Raw genomic sequence first — 18909 nt, forward strand, 5'->3', positions numbered from 1 at the left:
AAATGTGGGGGTCCTGACTTCCCAGTGCCTTCATTTGGATGTGGTGACTGGTGAGCTGGAGGCTGTGTTCCCTCTCCTGCACCCACTGGCGGGGGGGTGGGGTGGGGCTCAGAGGTGAGAGAATGGAATGGGGCCTGGAAAAGTCCAGAGGACTAGCGGGTAGTTTCGGAAGAAATGGGTAAGAGGGACATTGTGGAGTAGCTGAGGAACAGCACAGCAACTCCATGTGAACCCTTGCCAGCAACTCTGCCTCTGACACTTGCTGCTCCCACCGTCTGCTCTGGGCTTAGCAGGGGCTCAGGAGCTGCCCGGGCAGTGGTCGGTGAGAAGTGAGAGAGGATGCTTGCTTTGGAGCTGACTCTAGGGGCAGAGTCCCTGCTGTGAGGACCACCCCCCCCCAGCAGCCCCCAGGCTGGAGGAGAGGGCTAGCCCACCTCTGCCCCAGGCACCCACCCTGTCTCCTGCCCAGCATAGTGGCTCAGATGAGTAGCTGCCAGGGAGCTGCCCTGGGACCCAGTGGTGACCAGCTTGAGCAAAGGGGTTGTCTCTGCTGGTCACTGGCAGTTACTGCACGGCTTAGCCTCACACAGCCATGCTTTCACTACTGTGCAGGCCAGGAGCTCCGGGCAGCTCGGTGGTAGACTCTGTCTCCCAGAAGATTTTGCCAGGCTGGTGACCTCAGTCCCCACCTAGGGGACCGCTGCTGGGACTGCCCAGTGTGGCCCTGTCATCATAGGAGAGCGCTGGGAGGGAAGCCATGGCCTTCATTGGCTCAGATCCAGTGTTGCTGATGCTGAACACGTCCTGGCAGAGCAGATTCCTGGCATTTCGGGACCTCGGGACCATCAGTTGTCTTCTCATGGTCTTGGGGATGGGCCGCTGGTGGGGCCTTTCCTCCAGCACCACCTAGTCCTTGCAGGCCTGGGCAGCTGGCCTCCTGGGTGGAAGTCTTCCCCCATGCCCTGGCAGTGTGTCTGAGTGGCGGTGTCCCGAGGAATAACTCGGTGCTCACCGTTTTCCTGGCTTCCCTGTGTGCTGGGTGGGTGTTGTCAGGCGGGGGCTACTCTTGTGTTTTGAAGGCATTTCTTCCTTTCCTGTGTGGGTGAGCTCCTCCCGGCCGCGGCTGCGGCTGCGGCTGCGGCTGGGCCTCAGCTGGTAGTGGAACCATGTTTCCTCTCTCCCCGCTGGCAGAATGGTGAACTGATCTACGGCTGCAGCGATGCCCGTAGCCCTGCAGCCGACTGGAGCGAGCTTGCCCACCACCTGAAGCCCTTCTTCTTCCCGTCCAACGGCCTGGCAGCGGGACCACACTGCACGAGGGCCGTGATCCGGGAGCTGGTGCGCGTCATCACCAGGGCACTGCTGAGTAGCACAGACAAGGGCCGGGCAGGGGCCCTAAGGCCCGGACCCCGGGGCCCACGGGTCTGCGAGGCCAGCCCTTTCAGCAGGAGCCTGAGCCACCAAGGTAGGGCCTGGCCTCCTGGGTGGGCAGGGAGTAAAGGGTTGTGGGGCGGACCCTCTCAGTCACATGGGCAATGGGGAGGGTAGAGCTTCCTGGTGTGCCAGGGGCCTTCTGAGCTGGGCTCTCCTGCTGCACATGCTGTGGGGTTGGCCAGGACAGTAACTGCAGGTTTGTGCGTGCTCTCTGGAGCTGCAGTATTTGCTCCTGTTAGCTTGTCTGGTCCTCTGGCACCCCTGGGGCAGGTTCTCCTTCAGCTGTTTCTAAGAAAGAAGTCAAGTTCAGGAGCCCTGAGGGCTGTGGCCTTGGCCACCTTCCTTGCAGGCAGAATGGAGCTGGCTGCCTGTCTCTAACTTGGGACCAGAAGTGTTGCTGTGTTGCTGAGGTTGTGTGAAGATAGTAGCCATGTACCTGTACTGTGGGTCGTGCTTCTTGCACTGTCCCATCTCCCCGTGCCAGCTTTTATCACCAGTGCATTTTATGAAAGTTAGTCCCAGGACCTGGCACGGTAGCCTAGTAGCTAAAGTCCTCGCGTTGCATGCATCGGGATCCCATATGGGCACCAGTTCTAATCCCGCAGCCCCACTTCCCATCCAGGGAAAGTCGAGGATGGCCCAAAGTCTTGGCTTCCTGCACCCACGTAGGGTGTAAGCTCCAGGCTCCTGGCTTCGGATCGGCTCAGCTCTGACCGTTGTGGTCACTTGGGGAGTGAATCATCACATGGAAGATCTTCCTCTCTGTCTATCCTCCTCTCTGTATATGTGACTTTGCAATAAAAAGAAATAAATAATAAATCTTGAAAAGGATCTTGAAAAGGAATATAAAGGAAGTTAGCCCTAGTGCGTTGTGAAGATGAAGCACACAGTGTGGGCACGCAGTGCTGCTAGGGAAACAGAATGTGCCTGGCAGGGCAGATGGCCGCTGGTTGCTGATGCAGTGTCGGGGCTCTGGGAAGAGGTTGTTCCCTGGTGCGCGGGGGGCTTTTAGCCCAGGCCTTCCCTGACACACGTGGAATGGGCGCCGTTTGACACAGTGAGATCAGGCTGTGTGTGCTCTCTGATAGCCAGCTTTGTTTGCTCAGCAGAAATCTCTGATCTAGTTCAGGAAATCTGAGCTTTTTTTTGGTTTTTTTTTTAAGATTTATTTATTTTTACTGCAAAGTCAGATATACAGAGAGGAGAGACAGAGAGGAAGATCTTCCGTCCGATGATTCACTCCCCAAGTGACTGCAACGGCCAGTGCTGCGCTGAACCAAAGCCAGGAGCCAGGAACTTCCTCCAGGTCTCCCACGTGGGTGCAGGGTCTCCCACGTGGGTGCAGGGTCCCAAGGTTGTTCTCAGCTGCTTTCCCAGGCCACAAGCAGGGAGCTGGATGGGAAGGGACTGCAGGGATTAGAACCATCGCCCATATGGGATCCTGGTGCGTTCAAGGCGAGGACTTTAGCCTCTAGGCCACTGTGCCGGGCCTGGGAAATCTGAGTTTTAAACTCTCATTGGCCATACATTGGATGTCCCACTGTGAGACTGTCCTGTGCTTTCAGCACATCGCTCTAGTTGGACATGTGAGCTTTTTCCTTCTTCCCCTTCCTTTTTTAATATTAAAAACAAACAAACAAACCCTTTCATTTTGAAGTCTCAGGGAAGGGAGAGACGGAGAAACAGAGACAGACCTGCTGTCCTATGATTTACTCCCCAAATGGCAACGACAGCCAGGGCTGAGCCGAGCTGAAGTAAGTGGTGTGGAACTCAGAGTGTCCAACATAGGTGGCAGGGACCCAGATCTGCCAGCCGTTGTCTGCCTTGCACACACGTGTGTGTCAGCAGGAAGCCCAAGTTGGAGTGGAGCAGGCAGGACTTGGACGAGCCTCTCACAGATGGGCTGCGCGTGTCCCGGGTGGCCCATGGAACAGCTGCACCCGAGACCCACCTGGGCACGCTCACGTGCCAGGCAGTCCTGCTGGCAGAAGATGTAGGTTGCCGCAGCTGTCTCTGTGTGAACGTCTTCCTGCCTTTGGCCATCATCTGGCTTCTGTCTGGGCGGTAGATGTCTTGGCAGCTCAGGTCCAAGGTCCTAGCAGCACCCTGAGTGTAGTAGGTGTCGGGACGCGTGTGAGTGGAGTTTCAGGTCTGTCCTGTCCCTGAGTGGGTCCTCGGCACTGTCCATGGCTCTGTGTGGCGAGTGCCGTGTCTCATTTAGAAAGAAGGTTACCCCGAGTCCCGAGGGGAGGAACCCCTTCCCCACCACGGGCCTTTTGGATAGTATCATTTGTGGGCCATGTATGTTAGAAACTAGCCTGCTGTGGAGTTACTGAATTTTGAGTCCCACCTGTGGTTGCCTTGATGGGTCAGATCCAGTGACTTCACAGCCTTATGTGGTGCCCAGGTTGCTCCAAACTGAAGTCGGGCACATGAATTTGGGGTGAAAGGACGTCCTGTGGAGAAGAGGAGCGTGGTGGGAGAGATGCTTGGTGCTTGGTGCTGGTGCTGGTGCAGGTTCAGCATTCTGCCTGGGCTCCAGGTGGACTCCCTCCTCTCCTAGTGCCGCCCCCCCGTCCGAGCCCCATGGCCCGCACCAGCCTGTGTCTGCCTGCTGTCTTCCATCCTCTGATAACAAACCTGCTCTCGTTTTCCCCTGATGTTCTCGGTAGGCAAAAACACCCCAGAGCGCTCGGGGTTACCGAAGGGCTGTCTTCTGTACAAAACCCTCCAGGTGCAGATGTTGGACCTGCTGGACATCGAAGGCCTCTACCCCCTGTACAAGCGGGTGGAGCAGTACCTGGAGGAGTTTCCCGAGGAGAGGTGAGCCCAAACCTCAAGAGAACTGCGAGGGTGGCTGGGGCTGGCCTTGAGGGAAGCTGGGGCCTCCCAGGACCCCCTTCTCAGGAGGGCGATGCTAGCCAGCTCCCTCCAGCTGCCCTGGTGCCAGGGCCTGACTAGGGAGTCGGCCTTGGGGGCAGCGTGTCTGTGGGAGGTGGGTTGGTGCCTGACTGTTCCAGACTGCAGGGTCAAGGCTGAGCCTCTAGAGGGCAGTGCTGCTCCACGGGCTGAGCCACTGCGCCTGGTTCCAGCTTCAGCGTCTGTGGAGCTGGGGGGCCCTTGTAGTCCAGTGTCTGGCAGCAGATCTACGTGCCTCATGCCCATCTCCACGCCATGACACTGTTTGCCATGCCCAGGAGAGGGCCCCACCTCAGGGCTCCCTGGCTCTGATCTTGCCGCTTTTGTTGCAGCCCGTAATGTTAAAAAAAAAAATCAAGTTTAATATGAAGAACTAATGCCTGGTGCCCTTTGAAATGCAATGTGTGACTTAATTGTTTCTGTGAGGCCCGAGGCATGCTGGCAGTCGAAGGGGCCATTTCTAGGCCAGTTTGTCAGCTTTTTCTGTGCTTTCTCCCTTAGAAAAACTTTACAAATAGATGGGCCCTATGATGAAGCGTTTTACCAGAAGCTGTTTGACCTCTCCACGGAGGATGACGGGACGGTGGCCTTCGCGTTAGCAAAGGTGGGCAGGCCTGTCCAGAGCCCGGCACGTGCTCCTGCTGGGCTTTCCCTTCCTCCCCTGGAGGGGCTGGGGGTGGTCACAGTGTGTGAGCGGAGGGTGACTGTAGTGTCCCCTACGGGCTGGGGCTGCTCAGGAGGGTCTCCTTGGATTCCCTGGGTCAGGGATCAGGGCCGGCGCTGGGCATCGCTGCTCCTTAGGATGGGCTCAGCACAGCTGCCCCTCTCCTCCAGGCCCTTCCTGAGGCTCAGATGCCCGCCATGCCCGGCCCTGCCTTGGCCCGGGGCAGCAGCCCCTGTACCCCTGCCTCCTCACTTACTGGTTCTGTGAAATTCGGGAAAGTAGGGACTCCATGCACTCCCACAGCACAGAATTACATCTGTGTTGTCACGAACCTCTACTTGAAATTCAACATTCTTTCCCATTATGAGTGCGGTAAGGACCCCGTGGGGTTGGCAGGACTAGAGGGCATCACTTCTTCTATATTTTGTATTTTCTAGAAATATTTTCATCTGAAAGAGAAACTCACTCTCTCAGAGAAATCTTCTATCCCCTGGTTTGTTTTTTAAAAACTGTAGTCCCCAGGGTGGAGGCTGGCGGAAGCCTAGAATTCAACAGGACATCCCACACGGGTGACAGGGACCCAAGCGCTTAAGTAAAAAGAAGAGCCACGTGAAGGAAGAGGTGTTCCAGCCGCATGCCAGGGCTCCGGTAGCAGACATGGGCATCCCAGACCCTGGCATCTCGGCTCCTGTGCCCACGCCCCAGCCCCAGGCCTGTGCATTCAGGGGATATGTTGGCTTTCCTGAGCTGCCAGAAGCTTTAGGGGACTGCACTTCTGGGGAAACCCGGCACACCTCCTTCCCCTTGCGTCCTTGGCTGCCCTAGCTGAGGGGGCAGCTGGAGCCCCGGTGGGGGTGGGCAGCAGAGCGGCGGGGGGCACTTTGGCTCTGTACCTGGGGGGCTCCGGCTAGGGAGGAGCAGCCTCGCCGTCCCATGGGGTTTCTAAGAGGAAGAAGACCAGCACTTTATTTCCTTTTCTATATTTTCTGATTTGCCATAGCCAAGCATAGGTTTTTAATTTTTAGCCATTTGTGTCATTCTTTCTCGAGACTGATATGATCACATCTTCTGTCAGACTCACTAAGTGTACTGGGATACACAAGTGCGCAACCACAACCACGCACACATTTACCACACCGCATGAGTGTACGTGCAAAACCCATAAACACGTGTGCAACACGCACGGCAGTCATGCTGTGTGTACTCTTGCTACACTGGCGTGTAGGTGAGCAAAATGTTACTGTTGGAGAAATTAGCGAATGTGACAGCTTGAGATCTTTCTGTCTTAGAATGCGAAGGCTGCGCTTTTTCCCTGGTGAGGGCTTGGGTTCTGCTCTTCCCTGTTGTTGCTCAAACTGAAACCTGCGCCCCAAAGGGAGGTGTGCTCGTTCCAGCCCGCAGCGACCCTGAGTTCCATCACTGGGGCGCTGCTCGGGGGCCAGCAGACACTCCTCAGATGTCCGGGATGGGAATGGCGGAGGCCTTACGGGCCCCCTGGTCCTGGTGGCACATGCTCAGCTCTACCACGCAGCTCAGGGATGGCCATGGACGGAGAAGTGAGCATGGCTCTGTGCCAACAACATTTTGGGAAAACAAGCAGTGGCCACTTGGCTTTCGCTGGCCTGTCGCTGGCTGACCTCTGAGTAGCCCTGCTGGCTCTGTTCTATTCTTGGCCCTGCTGGACGGGGAATAAACACCTTCAGGTTCTCTGTCCGTGGCACTTGTTCAGTTGAACTCCAAGTATGTAAAGTCTAGTCTGTTTTTCACCCCAGCCCTCACACGGTACAAGTTTTGGTTTTTGCAACTTACATGCTAAATTATTGTGCGCTGGTTGTCTTAATGTTTATTTGCAGTCCTGACTTTTTAAGAAAAATTTTTTTACAAGATTTACTTATTTTTATCACAAAGTTAGATACACAGACAGGAGGAGAGACAGAGAGGAAGATCTTCTGTCCGATGGTTCACTTCCCAAGTGACCACAACAGCCAGAGATGTGCCAATTGAAGCCAGGAGCCTCTTCTGGGTATCCCACGTGGGTGCAGGGTCCCAAGGCTTTGGGCCGTCCTTGACTGCTTTCCCGGGCCACAGGCAGGGAGCTGGAAGGGAAGCAGGGCTGCCGGGATTAGAACCGGCGCCCATATGGGATCCCGGGTGTGCAAGGCGAGGACCTTAACCACTTGTGCCACCGCGCTGGGCCCAAAAAATAAATAAATCTTTAAAAAAAAAGATTTATTTATTTTTACTTGCAAGTTGCAGTTAGAGATGTTGCGTCTGTACCCCGCAAACAGCTGAAATGGCCAGAGCCGAGCTGATCCAAAGTTGGCAGCTAGGCACTTCCTCTGGGTCTCATGTGAATGCAGGGTCCCTGGACCTTGGGCCACGCTTCGCAGCAGAGAGCTGAATCACAGATGAATAGCTGGGTTTTGAGCGGACTCCTGTGTGGGACACTGGCACTGCAGACAGACGATTGGCTTTCTATGTTACCATGCCGGCCCTTATTGAAGATGTTTTGCACAGCATTCACAGATTGGTGTTGCCATTCTGGCAAGGTGCTTCCTACCTCAACAGAAACCCTGCGCCCTTAGCTGGCATCCCACCATCTCCCTTTCCCTGGTGTGAATGGGCATCCATAGCATGGCGTGTGCCAATCGTGCTACTGCAGATATTTGTGTACAAGATTTTTATGTCGGCATGGGTTTCACTTTTTCTGGTGTTAACCTTCTTTCATGTGCTTGCTGCCTGTTTTATATTTCTTCTTTGGAGAAATGCCTATTGGTCTTTTTTTTTTCAGATTATTTATTTTATTACAAAGTCAGATATACAGAGAGGAAGAAAGAGAGGAAGATCTTTCATTCGATGCACTCCCCAAGCAGCCACAATGGCTGGAAATGATCCAATCCAGAGCCAGGAGCTCCTCTGGGTCTCCCACGCGGGTGCAGGGTCGCAAGGCTTTGGGCTGTTCTCTACTACTTTCCCAGGCCACAAGCAGGGAGCTGGAAGGGAAGAGGGGCTGCGGGGATTAGAACCGGCAACCATATGGGATCCTGGCGCATTCAAGGTGAGGACTTTTAGCCACTAGACCATGCCGCTGGGCCCAGTCTGTTTTATTTTTAAAGTAAGTTGTTCATTCTTAGTGTCACGTCTAAGAATTCATTGCTAAATCTAAGGTCATAACGATTTTCTTCTTTCTGAGTTTTATAGTGTTTAGCCCTTGAGTTAATTTTTATGTATGTTAGGTAGACTTGTCATTGTACTTTTTTTTTTTTTAAATGTGAGTACCTGCTAAAGAGATTGTTCTTTCCTCCCCCTCTAAGTGGGCTTGAAATATTTCTGGAAAATCACGTCTGTTTATATCAGGATCTTGTTTACTATTTCTTCTTAGTAGGTTTCAAAATGGAGAAGTGTGAATTGTAGGTGGTTTGTTCTTTTCTTTGATTAGCTTGTTTGATTGAAGGGTGGAGGAAAAGGGAGAGAGGGGCGCAGTGTGAGGGGAGAGGGGCGCAGCGTGAGGGGAGAGGGGTGCAGCGTGAGGAGAGAGGGGAGCAGTGTGAGAGGAGAGGGGCGCAGTGCGAGGGGAGAGGGGCGCAGTGTGAGGGGAGAGACCCCTTCCATCTGCTGTTTAACTCTCCAGATGACGCGAGTGGCCATTGCAGGGGTGCAAGCATGCGCGCCAGCCTGCACTGCCTCCCCGGCGCGTTGGCAGGGAGCTCCATTAGAAACTGGATAGCTGGACTATAACCTGCATTGTGATAAGGGATATTGGCATTGCAAACAGCTTCTCCAACTGTTGCTACTCAAGATTTTTTTTTTTGCCCAGATGTGCCATTGTGATTTATTTTTGGGAGGATATCTAGCTGTTCTTCTTTTTTGTTTTTTTTCTGTTGCTACTCAAGATTGTTTTGATCCTCTTGTCATTCCTTTTAGTTTTAGATCCAGCTTGTCAAGTTCTGCAGAGAAGCCAGCTGGAATCCTGGTATTTGGTGAATTGATTGATTACTCTTCTGATCTGTGAAGATGGGATGTTTTCCCATTGATTTAGATCTTTTGATATTGTTTCTAGACCATAGGTTTTATGCTGCTTTTGCTTGTTAAAATATATTTCTCTCTATATATTTTTAAAGATATTTTTATTTTAAATAGATTTTTATTGGAAAGGCAGATATACAGAGAGGAAGAGAGACAGAGAGGAAGATTTTCCATCCAATGGTTCACTCCCCAAGCGGCAGCAGTGCCTGGAACTGAGCCAATCCAAAGCCAGGAGCCAGGAGCCTTTTCTGGGTCTCCCACGTGGGTGCAGGGTCCCAAGGCTTTGGGCCGTGCTCAACTGCTTTCCCAGGCCACGAGCAGGGAGCTGAATGGGAAGTGGAGCTGCTGGGATTAGAACTGGCGCCCATATGGGTTCCAGTGCGTGCGAGGTGAGGACTTTAACCACTATACTATTGTGCCGGGCCCAAAATATATTTCTATATATTCTTTTTTTTTAAAGATTTATTTATTTATTGGAAAGTCAGATATGAGAGGAGGAGAGAGAGGAAGATCTTCCATGCGATGATTCACTCCCCATGTGACCACAATGACCGGTGCTGTGCCGATCCGAAGCCAGGAGCCAAGAACTTCCTCCAGGTCTCCCACACGGGTGCAGGATCCCAAAGCCTTGGGCCGTGCTCGACTGCTTTCCCAGGCCACAAGCAGGGAGCTGGATGGGAAGTGGAGCTGCCGGGATTAGAACCAGTGCCCATATGGGTTCCCGGAGCATTCAAGGCGAGGACTTTAGCTTCTAGGCCTCCTGGCCGCCAGGCCCCATATTTTATTCAGATACAGGATTATTTTCTGGGTTGCATGTATGAATTATTTATTACTTACTGATCAACTTTGCTGAATTTATCAGTCTAATAGGTTGCTGGTGGTTTCCTTAGGATTCTTTATAAAATCATCTGTGACTGCAGAAAGTTTTTTCTTCTTCCTTTGCAATCTGAATGCCATTGTCTTTCTTGTGTCATTGTCCTGACTGGATCCTCTAGTGCTGAATAAAAGTGCTAAGAGTATTATGAGTATTATGATAGTATGAGGCCAGTATTATGGGTATTATGGTAGTATGGTAGTATGAGGCCAGTATTATGGGGCAAGGCAGGTTGTGGACATCCCTTGTCAAGGCAAAGAAATGCCTCCGTCTTCCTGAGTGTCTTTGAAACCTTTTCTATGTTTGTTGAGATTTATCATGTAGTTTTTGTCCTTTATTCTGACAGTGCAGTGTACTGCATAAATTTAATTAATCCTACTTGATCGTCCCTCGTATGTTGTTGATCCAGTGCTTAGTTTTTGGGAGATGGATCATAGGGAGGGAAGGAGATGGGGAGGGAGCGGAAGGAAAGGGTGGTTACACACTTGGGCTCTCAGCCACTGAGTCATTCTCCAGGTATTCAGCATGTTGTGGGAATTTTTGCACGTTTGTAAGAGATACTGGTATGCAGTTTTGTTTTCTTGTTTATGATATTCTTGTTTATGATAGCATATTATGATTAGGACAATATTTTGGCTTCTAGAAGAGTTTGAGAATAATTGGAGTGGTTAAATATGTGATAGGATCCTTTGATTTTTTAAAATTTAGTCCCTGATGTTGGTTTCTTCACATTGTTTTTTTTTGGGGGGGGGAGTCAGTTTTGGTAATTAGTGTACAGGCATAGTCATTGCATCTTAAATTGTCAAGTTGATTGTTTTTCTTCTTGACAAATACCCTCCTTCAAGTGCAGGCCCTTGGATAAGTCTGCTTTGTGCCAGGCTGTTGGCGTTGCCTGTGTCCAGCTGCCTCCAACTCTGGTAAAGTGTGTGGTACCTTCCCCTGGTGGCTGTTCGCAGGAGGGGGACCGTCTGTCTTCTCTGGCTGTGTCTGAGGCCTCGTCTCCCTCTGTCTTGCTAGGAAGTATTGCAAAAAGTTAATACAAAGAAGTAAAGGATAAGTTGCTTTTAGTGCAAAAAAAAAATAATAATTGAAATCTGTGTAAACAAGGGGTCTTCAAAAATTTCATGAAAAATGTGTTATATGAAAAAATTATGCATGAATTTTTTTTTGCACTAAAATACGTTTAACTCATTTACCTTGAACGGTTTGTTTTTTTTCTGTTGTTTAATGTTATGAACTAGTACTTTAAACAGGCCACTAAATAAAAGTTTGTGAAATTAGGCCATCGAACTTTTAAAATTTTTATTTTTTACAGCTTAATAAACAGTTGTCTTTTATGCAAGGCTGTGTGGCAGCAGAGTTACCTTGCTGGTTTAAGGAGATCTTTATGTGTTCTGAATAGAAGCCTGTGTTAGTTGTGTGTACTTCATGATTTCTTACACCTGCAGCTTTTATTGGAGGTAAGGAAAGTTTGGGTTGAGTGTTGGGCACAGCAGTTAGGATATCACTTGCAGCACCCACGGCCCCCGTCACGGGACCTGGGAGTCCTGCCTCCTTGGGGCGCCCCCGGACCCCGTCACAGGACCTGGGAGTCCTGGCTCCTTAGGGTGCCCCCTGACCCCTGTCACGGGGCCTGGGAGTCCTGGCTCCTTGGGGCGCCACCGGACCCCGTCACAGGACCTGGGAGTCCTGGTTCCTGCTTTAGCTTTCTGCTAAGGCACTTCCTGGTCCAGCAGCGCTGAGCCAGCTGGGTCCCACCCACATGGAAGGTCTGGACAGAGTTCACTCTTGGCTCCTGGTGGATGGAAGATTGGTCTGTTTGCCTGTTTGTTTCTCTGCAATTCAGTAAATAAGAATAAATACATTTTTGTCCTTGAAAAAAATGGAAGTTCATAATTTTAAGGTAATGTAGTTTACTGGTCTCTTTCTAATGTAAGAAGTCTTTGTATCAAGTTTCTAAAAATATTTTCCTATGCTTTCATTGGAAATGTTTACCACTTTGCCTTTCATCCACATGTGGTTGAATTTTGGAAGGGCAGGAGGAAGAGTTTTCTTCTGTCTTGGCAGGGTGTTGTCTTGAACACTGTGTAGTCTTGGGTCTGGATATTCAGTAAAGCAAATTGTATGTTTCTCTTGAAGAATATTTTGTTTGAAAAAATGTCTGGGGTCCGATGCAATAGTGTAGTGGTTAAAGCCCTTGCCTTGAATGCTCCGGGATCCCATGTGGGTCCTGGTTCTAATCCTGGTGGCCCTGCTTCCCATCCTGCTCCCTGCCTGTGTCCTGGGAATGCAGTTGAGGACGGCCCAGAGCTTGCTTTTGGGACTCTCTACCAACGTGGGAGGCCTGGAAGAGGCTCCTGGCTCCTGGCTTTGTATTGGCTCAGCTCCAGCCATTGCGGCCGCTTGGGGAGTGAACCATCGGATGGAAGATCTTTTCTGTCTCTCCTCCTTTTTGTATGTCTGCCTTTAAAATAAATCTTTTAAAAAAAAATGTCTGGCCTATCTACTTGTTTTGTTCTTAAGGTTTATTTATTTTTATTGGAAAGGAAGATTTATAGAGAAAAGGTGAGACAGAAAGATGTTCCATCTGCTGGTTTACTCCCCAATGACTGCTGTGGCTGGAACTGAGCTGACCCAATGCCAGGAGCCAGAAGCTTCTTCTGGATCTCCTACTAGGTGGGAGCAGGGTCCTAAGGCTTTAGGCCATCCTCCACTGCTTTCCCAGGCCACGAGCTGGATGGGTAGTGGAGCAGCCGGGACAGGAACCTGCGCCTATGTGGGATCCCAGTGCTTGGAGGTGGAGGATTAGCCAATTGAGCCATCGTAACAGGTTGAAGCTTAATTTTAAGGATCTTGTAATTACTGCTTTGAAAGTCAGAATTAGAGAGAGAGAAGAGGGAATGGCAGAGATCTTCATCTGGTTCACTCCCATGACGGCTGTGGCCGTCAGGAGCTTCATCCAAGTCTGCTGCATGGGTGCGGGGGCACAAAATACTTGGCCCATTGTCTGGTTTTCCAGGCCCCTGAGCAGAGAGCGGACTGGGAGCTGGAACAGCTGGGACTTGAACCGGTGCTTCTGTAGATCCATGTTGCAGATGGTGCTTTTACTCACTAAAGCATTTTTGACCTTTTACCTTATTTTGACCTTTTGACCTTCAGTTTTTTGAGTCTTGTTCAGTTCTAAAATGAGAGACAAAAACTATTGGGATTTTTTATTGATTTGGCATTGAAGTGCTGAGGGCTGACATCCATATGCTGTTGAATTTTCTAACAGGGGCAAGAATCATTTTTTTCTGTGTGTGAAGTGCAGTTTCTGATACAAATGTTTTATGTTTTTCTTCTGAGAACTCTTTTAATTTTTTTTCAAAAACTTGATTTTTATTGGAAAGTCATGTTTACAGAGAGAAGGAAAGACAGAGAAGATCTTCTGACTGTTGTTTCACTCCGCGGGTGGCCAGGAGCTAGGGTGCAGGGTCCCAAGGCTCTGGGCCGTCCTCCACTGCTTCCCCAGGCCACAAGCAGGGAGCTGGGAGGAAGTGGAGCAGTCTGGACACGAACCAGCGCCCATACGGGTTCCTGGCGCAAGCAAGGCAAGCATTTTAGCCACAAGGCTACTGAGCCATGCCCCTGAGAGCTCTTTTATTTGATTTATTCCCACATCTTTGATGGCTTTATGTAGAAATTATTTCCTTAAAAATTAATTTTGAGATGGTTATCTTGGTTATGCAGAGATGCTATTGATTTTTTTTTCGTTTTGACTTCGTATGTATCAACTACGCTTTCATTCATTCTGGCGGTAGTTTTTCTTTAATGGTTTTATTTTGGCATATGATCCTATTTATATATTTTTTCTCTTATTAACAGTTTTTTGCTTCTGTGTTTTGCTTCACTTTACATGGTTAATTTGTCACAGTTCGCATTTTAGTCTTGTTGACTCATGAGGAAAAATGCACCCTGGTTAACTGCAGGCTGTTTGGTTTTGTTAAAATTGATGCCTGTTAATAGATTAGTCAAGTTCCCTTCTATTCTTGATTTTTTTTTTAAAGACATGAATGAATATTGAATCTTATCAGTACCTTTTGTGATCTGCTGAGATCCCGGATGTATATGATCATTTCACATTTTCTGCTGCTGGAGCTGATGGAGCATTGCTGCATTACGTCACGATGCTCTTTTGCTGTTGAGTGACGGCGGCTGCACTCCTGTCTGGGTGCCTCTGCTGGTCAGGATGGCAAGGCATGCCTGCTCTAGAAGCACCCGGCGCTCTTCACTCATCCTGTTTTCTGCATGAGGTGGAGTAAAACTGGCCGTATTTGTTCTTAATTGTTTTGTAGAATCATAGGTGACACTGGGCGCATAGTTGTTACAGGAAAATTTAAAAATTTGAACTTAGTTTCATATTTTTTTTTGCTAGCTTTTATATGTTTTGCTTCTCTAGATAATGTATCTACGCTTTCAGTATTTTGACCTGTGTTTTTTGTGGGTACTAATTTCTTACCATCTGCTGATATTGTATAAAGCCCCCTTTTTTCCCCTGACTTCTGATATCTGTTCTCTGTCTCTCTGCCTCTCTCGCTTTAATTTTACAGATTTTATTTTTGATAATCTTTACAAATTTGATTAGGATGCGAAAGGTCAAGGGCTAGAGGAAAGTGACTGACATAATTGAAAAACATTCCCTGTTTTTCCTTCCTGTATCTAGGAGGAGCGGGGCATAAGAGGAGAAGCCGCACCCCCTGTGGGGGCACGCTCCGAGGGCACTGCTCAGGTGGCTTTGATAGTTCAACAGTTCCGAATCGCTGCCAATCTCGCCGCTCTAATCATGGTGAAATCTCTCCAGAATCCACTGGCTGACGTAGTCCACCTTAGAGTTTCTATTGGCCCAGGTTTTCACTGCCAGCACTTGGCTGGGGTAGTTGATTGATTTATTCTGTCTTCTGTCCTCTGTTGTGGTACCAAGCACCTCTGCAGGCTCCAGCGTACTGCGTGTCCTGCATGTGCACCTGGATATGCTGTCCACTGCTCCATCTGAGCCACTGAGGAGGCCCAGCTCTGACACATACATTCCACGGTCAGACCACAGAACCTGCAATTTCGTCCATGGTTGGGGTTCTGAGTCTGGTGCTTCAGTTGAGGGGATTCCCAAAGAAATTTCATCCGAGGTGATCCCAGACCTGATGCTTGTGTGTGCATGCCAGTAGAGGGTGCGGCACAGTCCATCACTCACATTGGCCTACACACGCACTGTTAGTTGCAATTGCTAGGTCAGTTGTCTCCAGCCTTGCCTTTTTTTTTTTTAAGTTTTATTTATTTTTTATTGGAAAGGTGGATATACAAGGAGGAGGAGAGACAGAGAAGAAGATCTTCTGTCCGATGGTTCACTCCCCAAGTGACCACAATGGCTGGAGCTGAGCCAGTCTGAAGCTAGGAGGCAGGAGCTCTTCCAGGTCTCCCATGCAGGTGCAGGGTCCCAAGGCTTTAGGACGTCCTCGACTGCTTTCCCAGGCCACAAGCAGGGAGCTGGATGGGAAGCACGGCTGCCGGGATTAGAACCAGTACCCATATGAAATCCTGGCGCATTCAAGGCGAGGCCCTTAACCACTATGCTGTCGCGCTGGGCCCCCAGCCCTGTCTTCTACGCAAACTAATAGGTGTTGCAGCCTAGCCCGATCATGCCCACAGCACACTTAGCCCATATGCAAACCAGTGGGAGCTGCGCCCTAGTTGGAGTGACCCGCAATAACCCACACCAGACCTGCCCACTGCCCTGGTTTCTGTGCTTGCCAGTACGTACAGCAGACTGATTCTGTCTGTCCCATATCCCATTCAGCTCTCATACATGTCAATGGACATTGAAGCCTAGTTTAACCCAACCAGCCCCACTATCCAGGCCACACATTTGCTGGCAGGTGCCACTTTCTGTCTAGCCATGCCTTTCCCAGTCCTGGTTCTCAATCCAAGAGGGAGGTGCCCATCGTCTCCCTACTAGGCGTACTCCCACTTCTGGATCTTGCATTCTTTAGGTGGTACTGCAGTTTAGCTCACAGAATTTTCCCCCTGTGCCAGCCTCTGCTACCTGATGCTGCGGCAAAGCCCAGCCAGCCCTCACCCCCTCTGGCTTATGCATGTACCAGTAGGTACAGTCAGCCCAGCCTGGCTTGTCCTCGATCCAGCTTACATGCAGGCCAACAGATGTAACCCTCCCGGCCTTGTCTGCCCCCAATTCCAGCTGTCCCCCTCACCAGTGGAAACAGTGGCCCAGCAGGGGAGCTTCCTGCAGCCCTTCTGCTGGGTTCCCACTCTCCCCAGGTCTCACGTGCTGGTTGGGCACTGTGGCCCAGTCTGGCATGGCCCACCTCAGCTTAGCATTTGCCAGTGGGTGCTGTAGCCTGGCCCAGCCCAGCCCAGCCCAGCCCTCCCCCTGTTTCAGCCCACATTAGTGGGGACCTCAGCCTAGCCACAGCTGGCATGAACACACACCATTCTGGCTCTTGGATTTGCCAGCGCGTGATATGAACTGGCCCAGGCTGGCTTGCTCTTCTATGGCCTAATTGTGTCGTCTGACATGACAGATCATGTGTTGAGATGCTACGTCCCTAGGTGATGGTTACTAGGAGAGGGGACTTTGAATGGCAAGGCGGTCAGGAGGGTGGGGCTTTTGTAAGAGACCCTTGGGACCTAACTCGCCCTGCTGGCCACGTGGGGTCCGGGGGAGAAGATGGGTGTCAGGGAAAGCAGGCCCTCCACGTGCTCCAAGTCCTGGGCCTTGGTCCTGCACGTTCCATGCTGCTCATGAGCCACTCAGCCTGTGGTGCCTTGTTACAGCAGCCTGAATGCAGTTACAATACTCTCTGGATTGTTCCCACGGAGTTTATCAGTTTCGTTAGTTTCATAAAATTAAATTGTTGAAATTTTCATTTTATTATTTAAAACATTTTCTTTGATGAGTCCATTCTACTTATTTTGGATAATCTCTTCCTTCTGTAATTTCTTTACGATACAGAACCTTCGCTTACTTTCATCATCCTTTTTCCCTCAAAAATATATTTAAAGCTATCTGTTTTCCTCTAAACATGGCCTTAGCTGGGCCTGGCGCCATAGCCTAGTGGCTAAAGTCCTCGCCATGAACACAGCGGGATCCCATATGGGCGCCAGTTCTAATCCCAGCAGCTCCACTTCCCATCCAACTCCCTGCCTGTGGCCTGGGAAAGCAGTGGAGGACGGCCCAAAGCTTTGGGACTCTGCACCTGTGTGGGAGACCGGGAAGAAGTTCCTGGATCCTGGCTTCGGACTGGCATAGCATCGGCCATTGCGCTCACTTGGGGAGTGAAGATCTTCCTCTCTGTCTTTCCTCCTCTCTGTATATCTGACTTCGTAATAAAAATAAATAAATCTTTAAACATGGCCTTAGCTATATTTCACAAGCTGTATTTTGAATATTATTCAGTTAAAATTTTACTTTGAGCCATGGACATACTAAAAATGGAATTACCAAGCATTTGGGAATTCTTGTTATTAGTAGCAAAATTTGCATGTAGTCAGAAACATACTACCTGATCCTTCAGTATTAGTTACAACTTGTTTCATAGATTATTATTATTATTTTAAGATTTATTTATTTATTGGAAAGGCAGGTATACAGAGAGGAGGAGAGACAGAGAGGAAGATCTTCTGTCCGATGATTCACTCCCCAAGAGAGCACAATGGCCGATGCTATGCCGATCCGATGCCAGGAACCAGGAACTTCTTCCGGGTCTCCCACATGGGTGCAGGGTCCCAAGGTTTTGGGCCGTCCTCAACTGCTTTCCCAGGCCACAGGCAGGGAGCTGGAAGGGAAGTGGAGCTGCCGGGATTAGAACTGGTGCCTATATGGGATCCCGGTGTGTTCAAGTCGAGGACTTTAGCCGCTAGGCCACGCTGCCGGGCCCTCATAGATTATTTTAAAGCATGCTTCTGTGTGTGGTTGAAAAGGCAGCATCTTCTCAAACTGCTGGGTGTGTTCCAGGTTGGGTTGTGCTGTTTTTAGTGATTCAGCAATCTTAATGATCTTGCCATCTGCTGGTTCCATAAGAGGGATGTTTTGAAACTCTGTGGTAATTATAGATTTCCCCATTTCCTGTTATTTTGAGCGTGTTGTTAGGTGCCCCAGATGCACTTTTGTCACAACTTCCCAGTGAACTGACTTTTTCATTTGGGAGTGTCATTCGTCATTTTAAGGTGTCTAAACCTCTAGATTTTTTGGTATTAATACAACTTCTCTAGATTCTTCTGCCTGTTATTTACTCCATCGTTTTTTTTTTCTGTTCTCTCCTTTTTAATCGATTTGTTTATTGGCATGGCGGGATTAGATTATTTTTGAAAAGATGTATGTCTGTGTGTGAGTTACAGAGGTAGAGGAAGAGAGATCCTCCGTCCACTGGTCCACTCCCCAGCTGGCTGCAACAAGCAGGCCAGGCCAGGCCCAAAATAGGAGCCGAGCGCGTGCGTTGCGTCTCCGGGTGCAGCGGAAGAAGCTGGGCCGTTCCCCATGCGCTTCCCAGGCCATCCGCAGAGAACGGGATTGGACGTGGAGAAGCCAGGACGTGTACCGCATGGCAGCTGGCAGTCTTTCCTGTAGTGTAGCCTGGCTGGTGGCAGAATCTTACAAGTTTTTGTTTAATGACATGTGTAACTGATTTGTTTTGGAGGCTTTCTTGAATGTGTGGCTTGAAGTTTATCTTCAGCTTAGGGCAACTTCTGGCAGTAACATTGTCAAGTTGTGTGTTGGCCTGGTTTCCTTCCTGTTAGGCCGTCTCTACCTCCGTGCCTCCTCTCCTCTCTGCTGTCTTCCTGGAGAGGAGCATAGCAGAGTGGTTTCAGTATCTAGCAGCTATAGTCTGTAAGAATTGTGCATCCTAATTTCTTTTTTAAGCAGTCGCAGTTATTTAATAAAATAAGCTTTCATTTATAAAGTGTTTGATTCTCAACAACACTGACTTGCGATTCTCCGGTC

General features: G+C 49.9%; 1 protein-coding gene across 1 annotated transcript in view; it reads left to right on the top strand.

Moving 5' to 3' along the window:
* IPPK (inositol-pentakisphosphate 2-kinase) overlaps nucleotides 1-18909 on the top strand; it is a 72069-nt gene that overhangs the window by 44041 nt on the left and 9119 nt on the right. The window contains exons 9-11 of the mRNA XM_040962741.1: nucleotides 1192-1465; nucleotides 4107-4257; nucleotides 4855-4957. Of these exons, the coding sequence (XP_040818675.1) occupies nucleotides 1192-1465; nucleotides 4107-4257; nucleotides 4855-4957 (528 nt within the window). The remainder of the gene's footprint in view (nucleotides 1-1191; nucleotides 1466-4106; nucleotides 4258-4854; nucleotides 4958-18909) is intronic.

This window comes from Ochotona curzoniae, unplaced genomic scaffold, assembly GCF_017591425.1.
Source record: "Ochotona curzoniae isolate NIBS_2020 unplaced genomic scaffold, NIBS_Ocur_1.0 scaffold_3208, whole genome shotgun sequence".
NCBI classification, from domain to species: Eukaryota; Metazoa; Chordata; class Mammalia; order Lagomorpha; family Ochotonidae; genus Ochotona; species Ochotona curzoniae.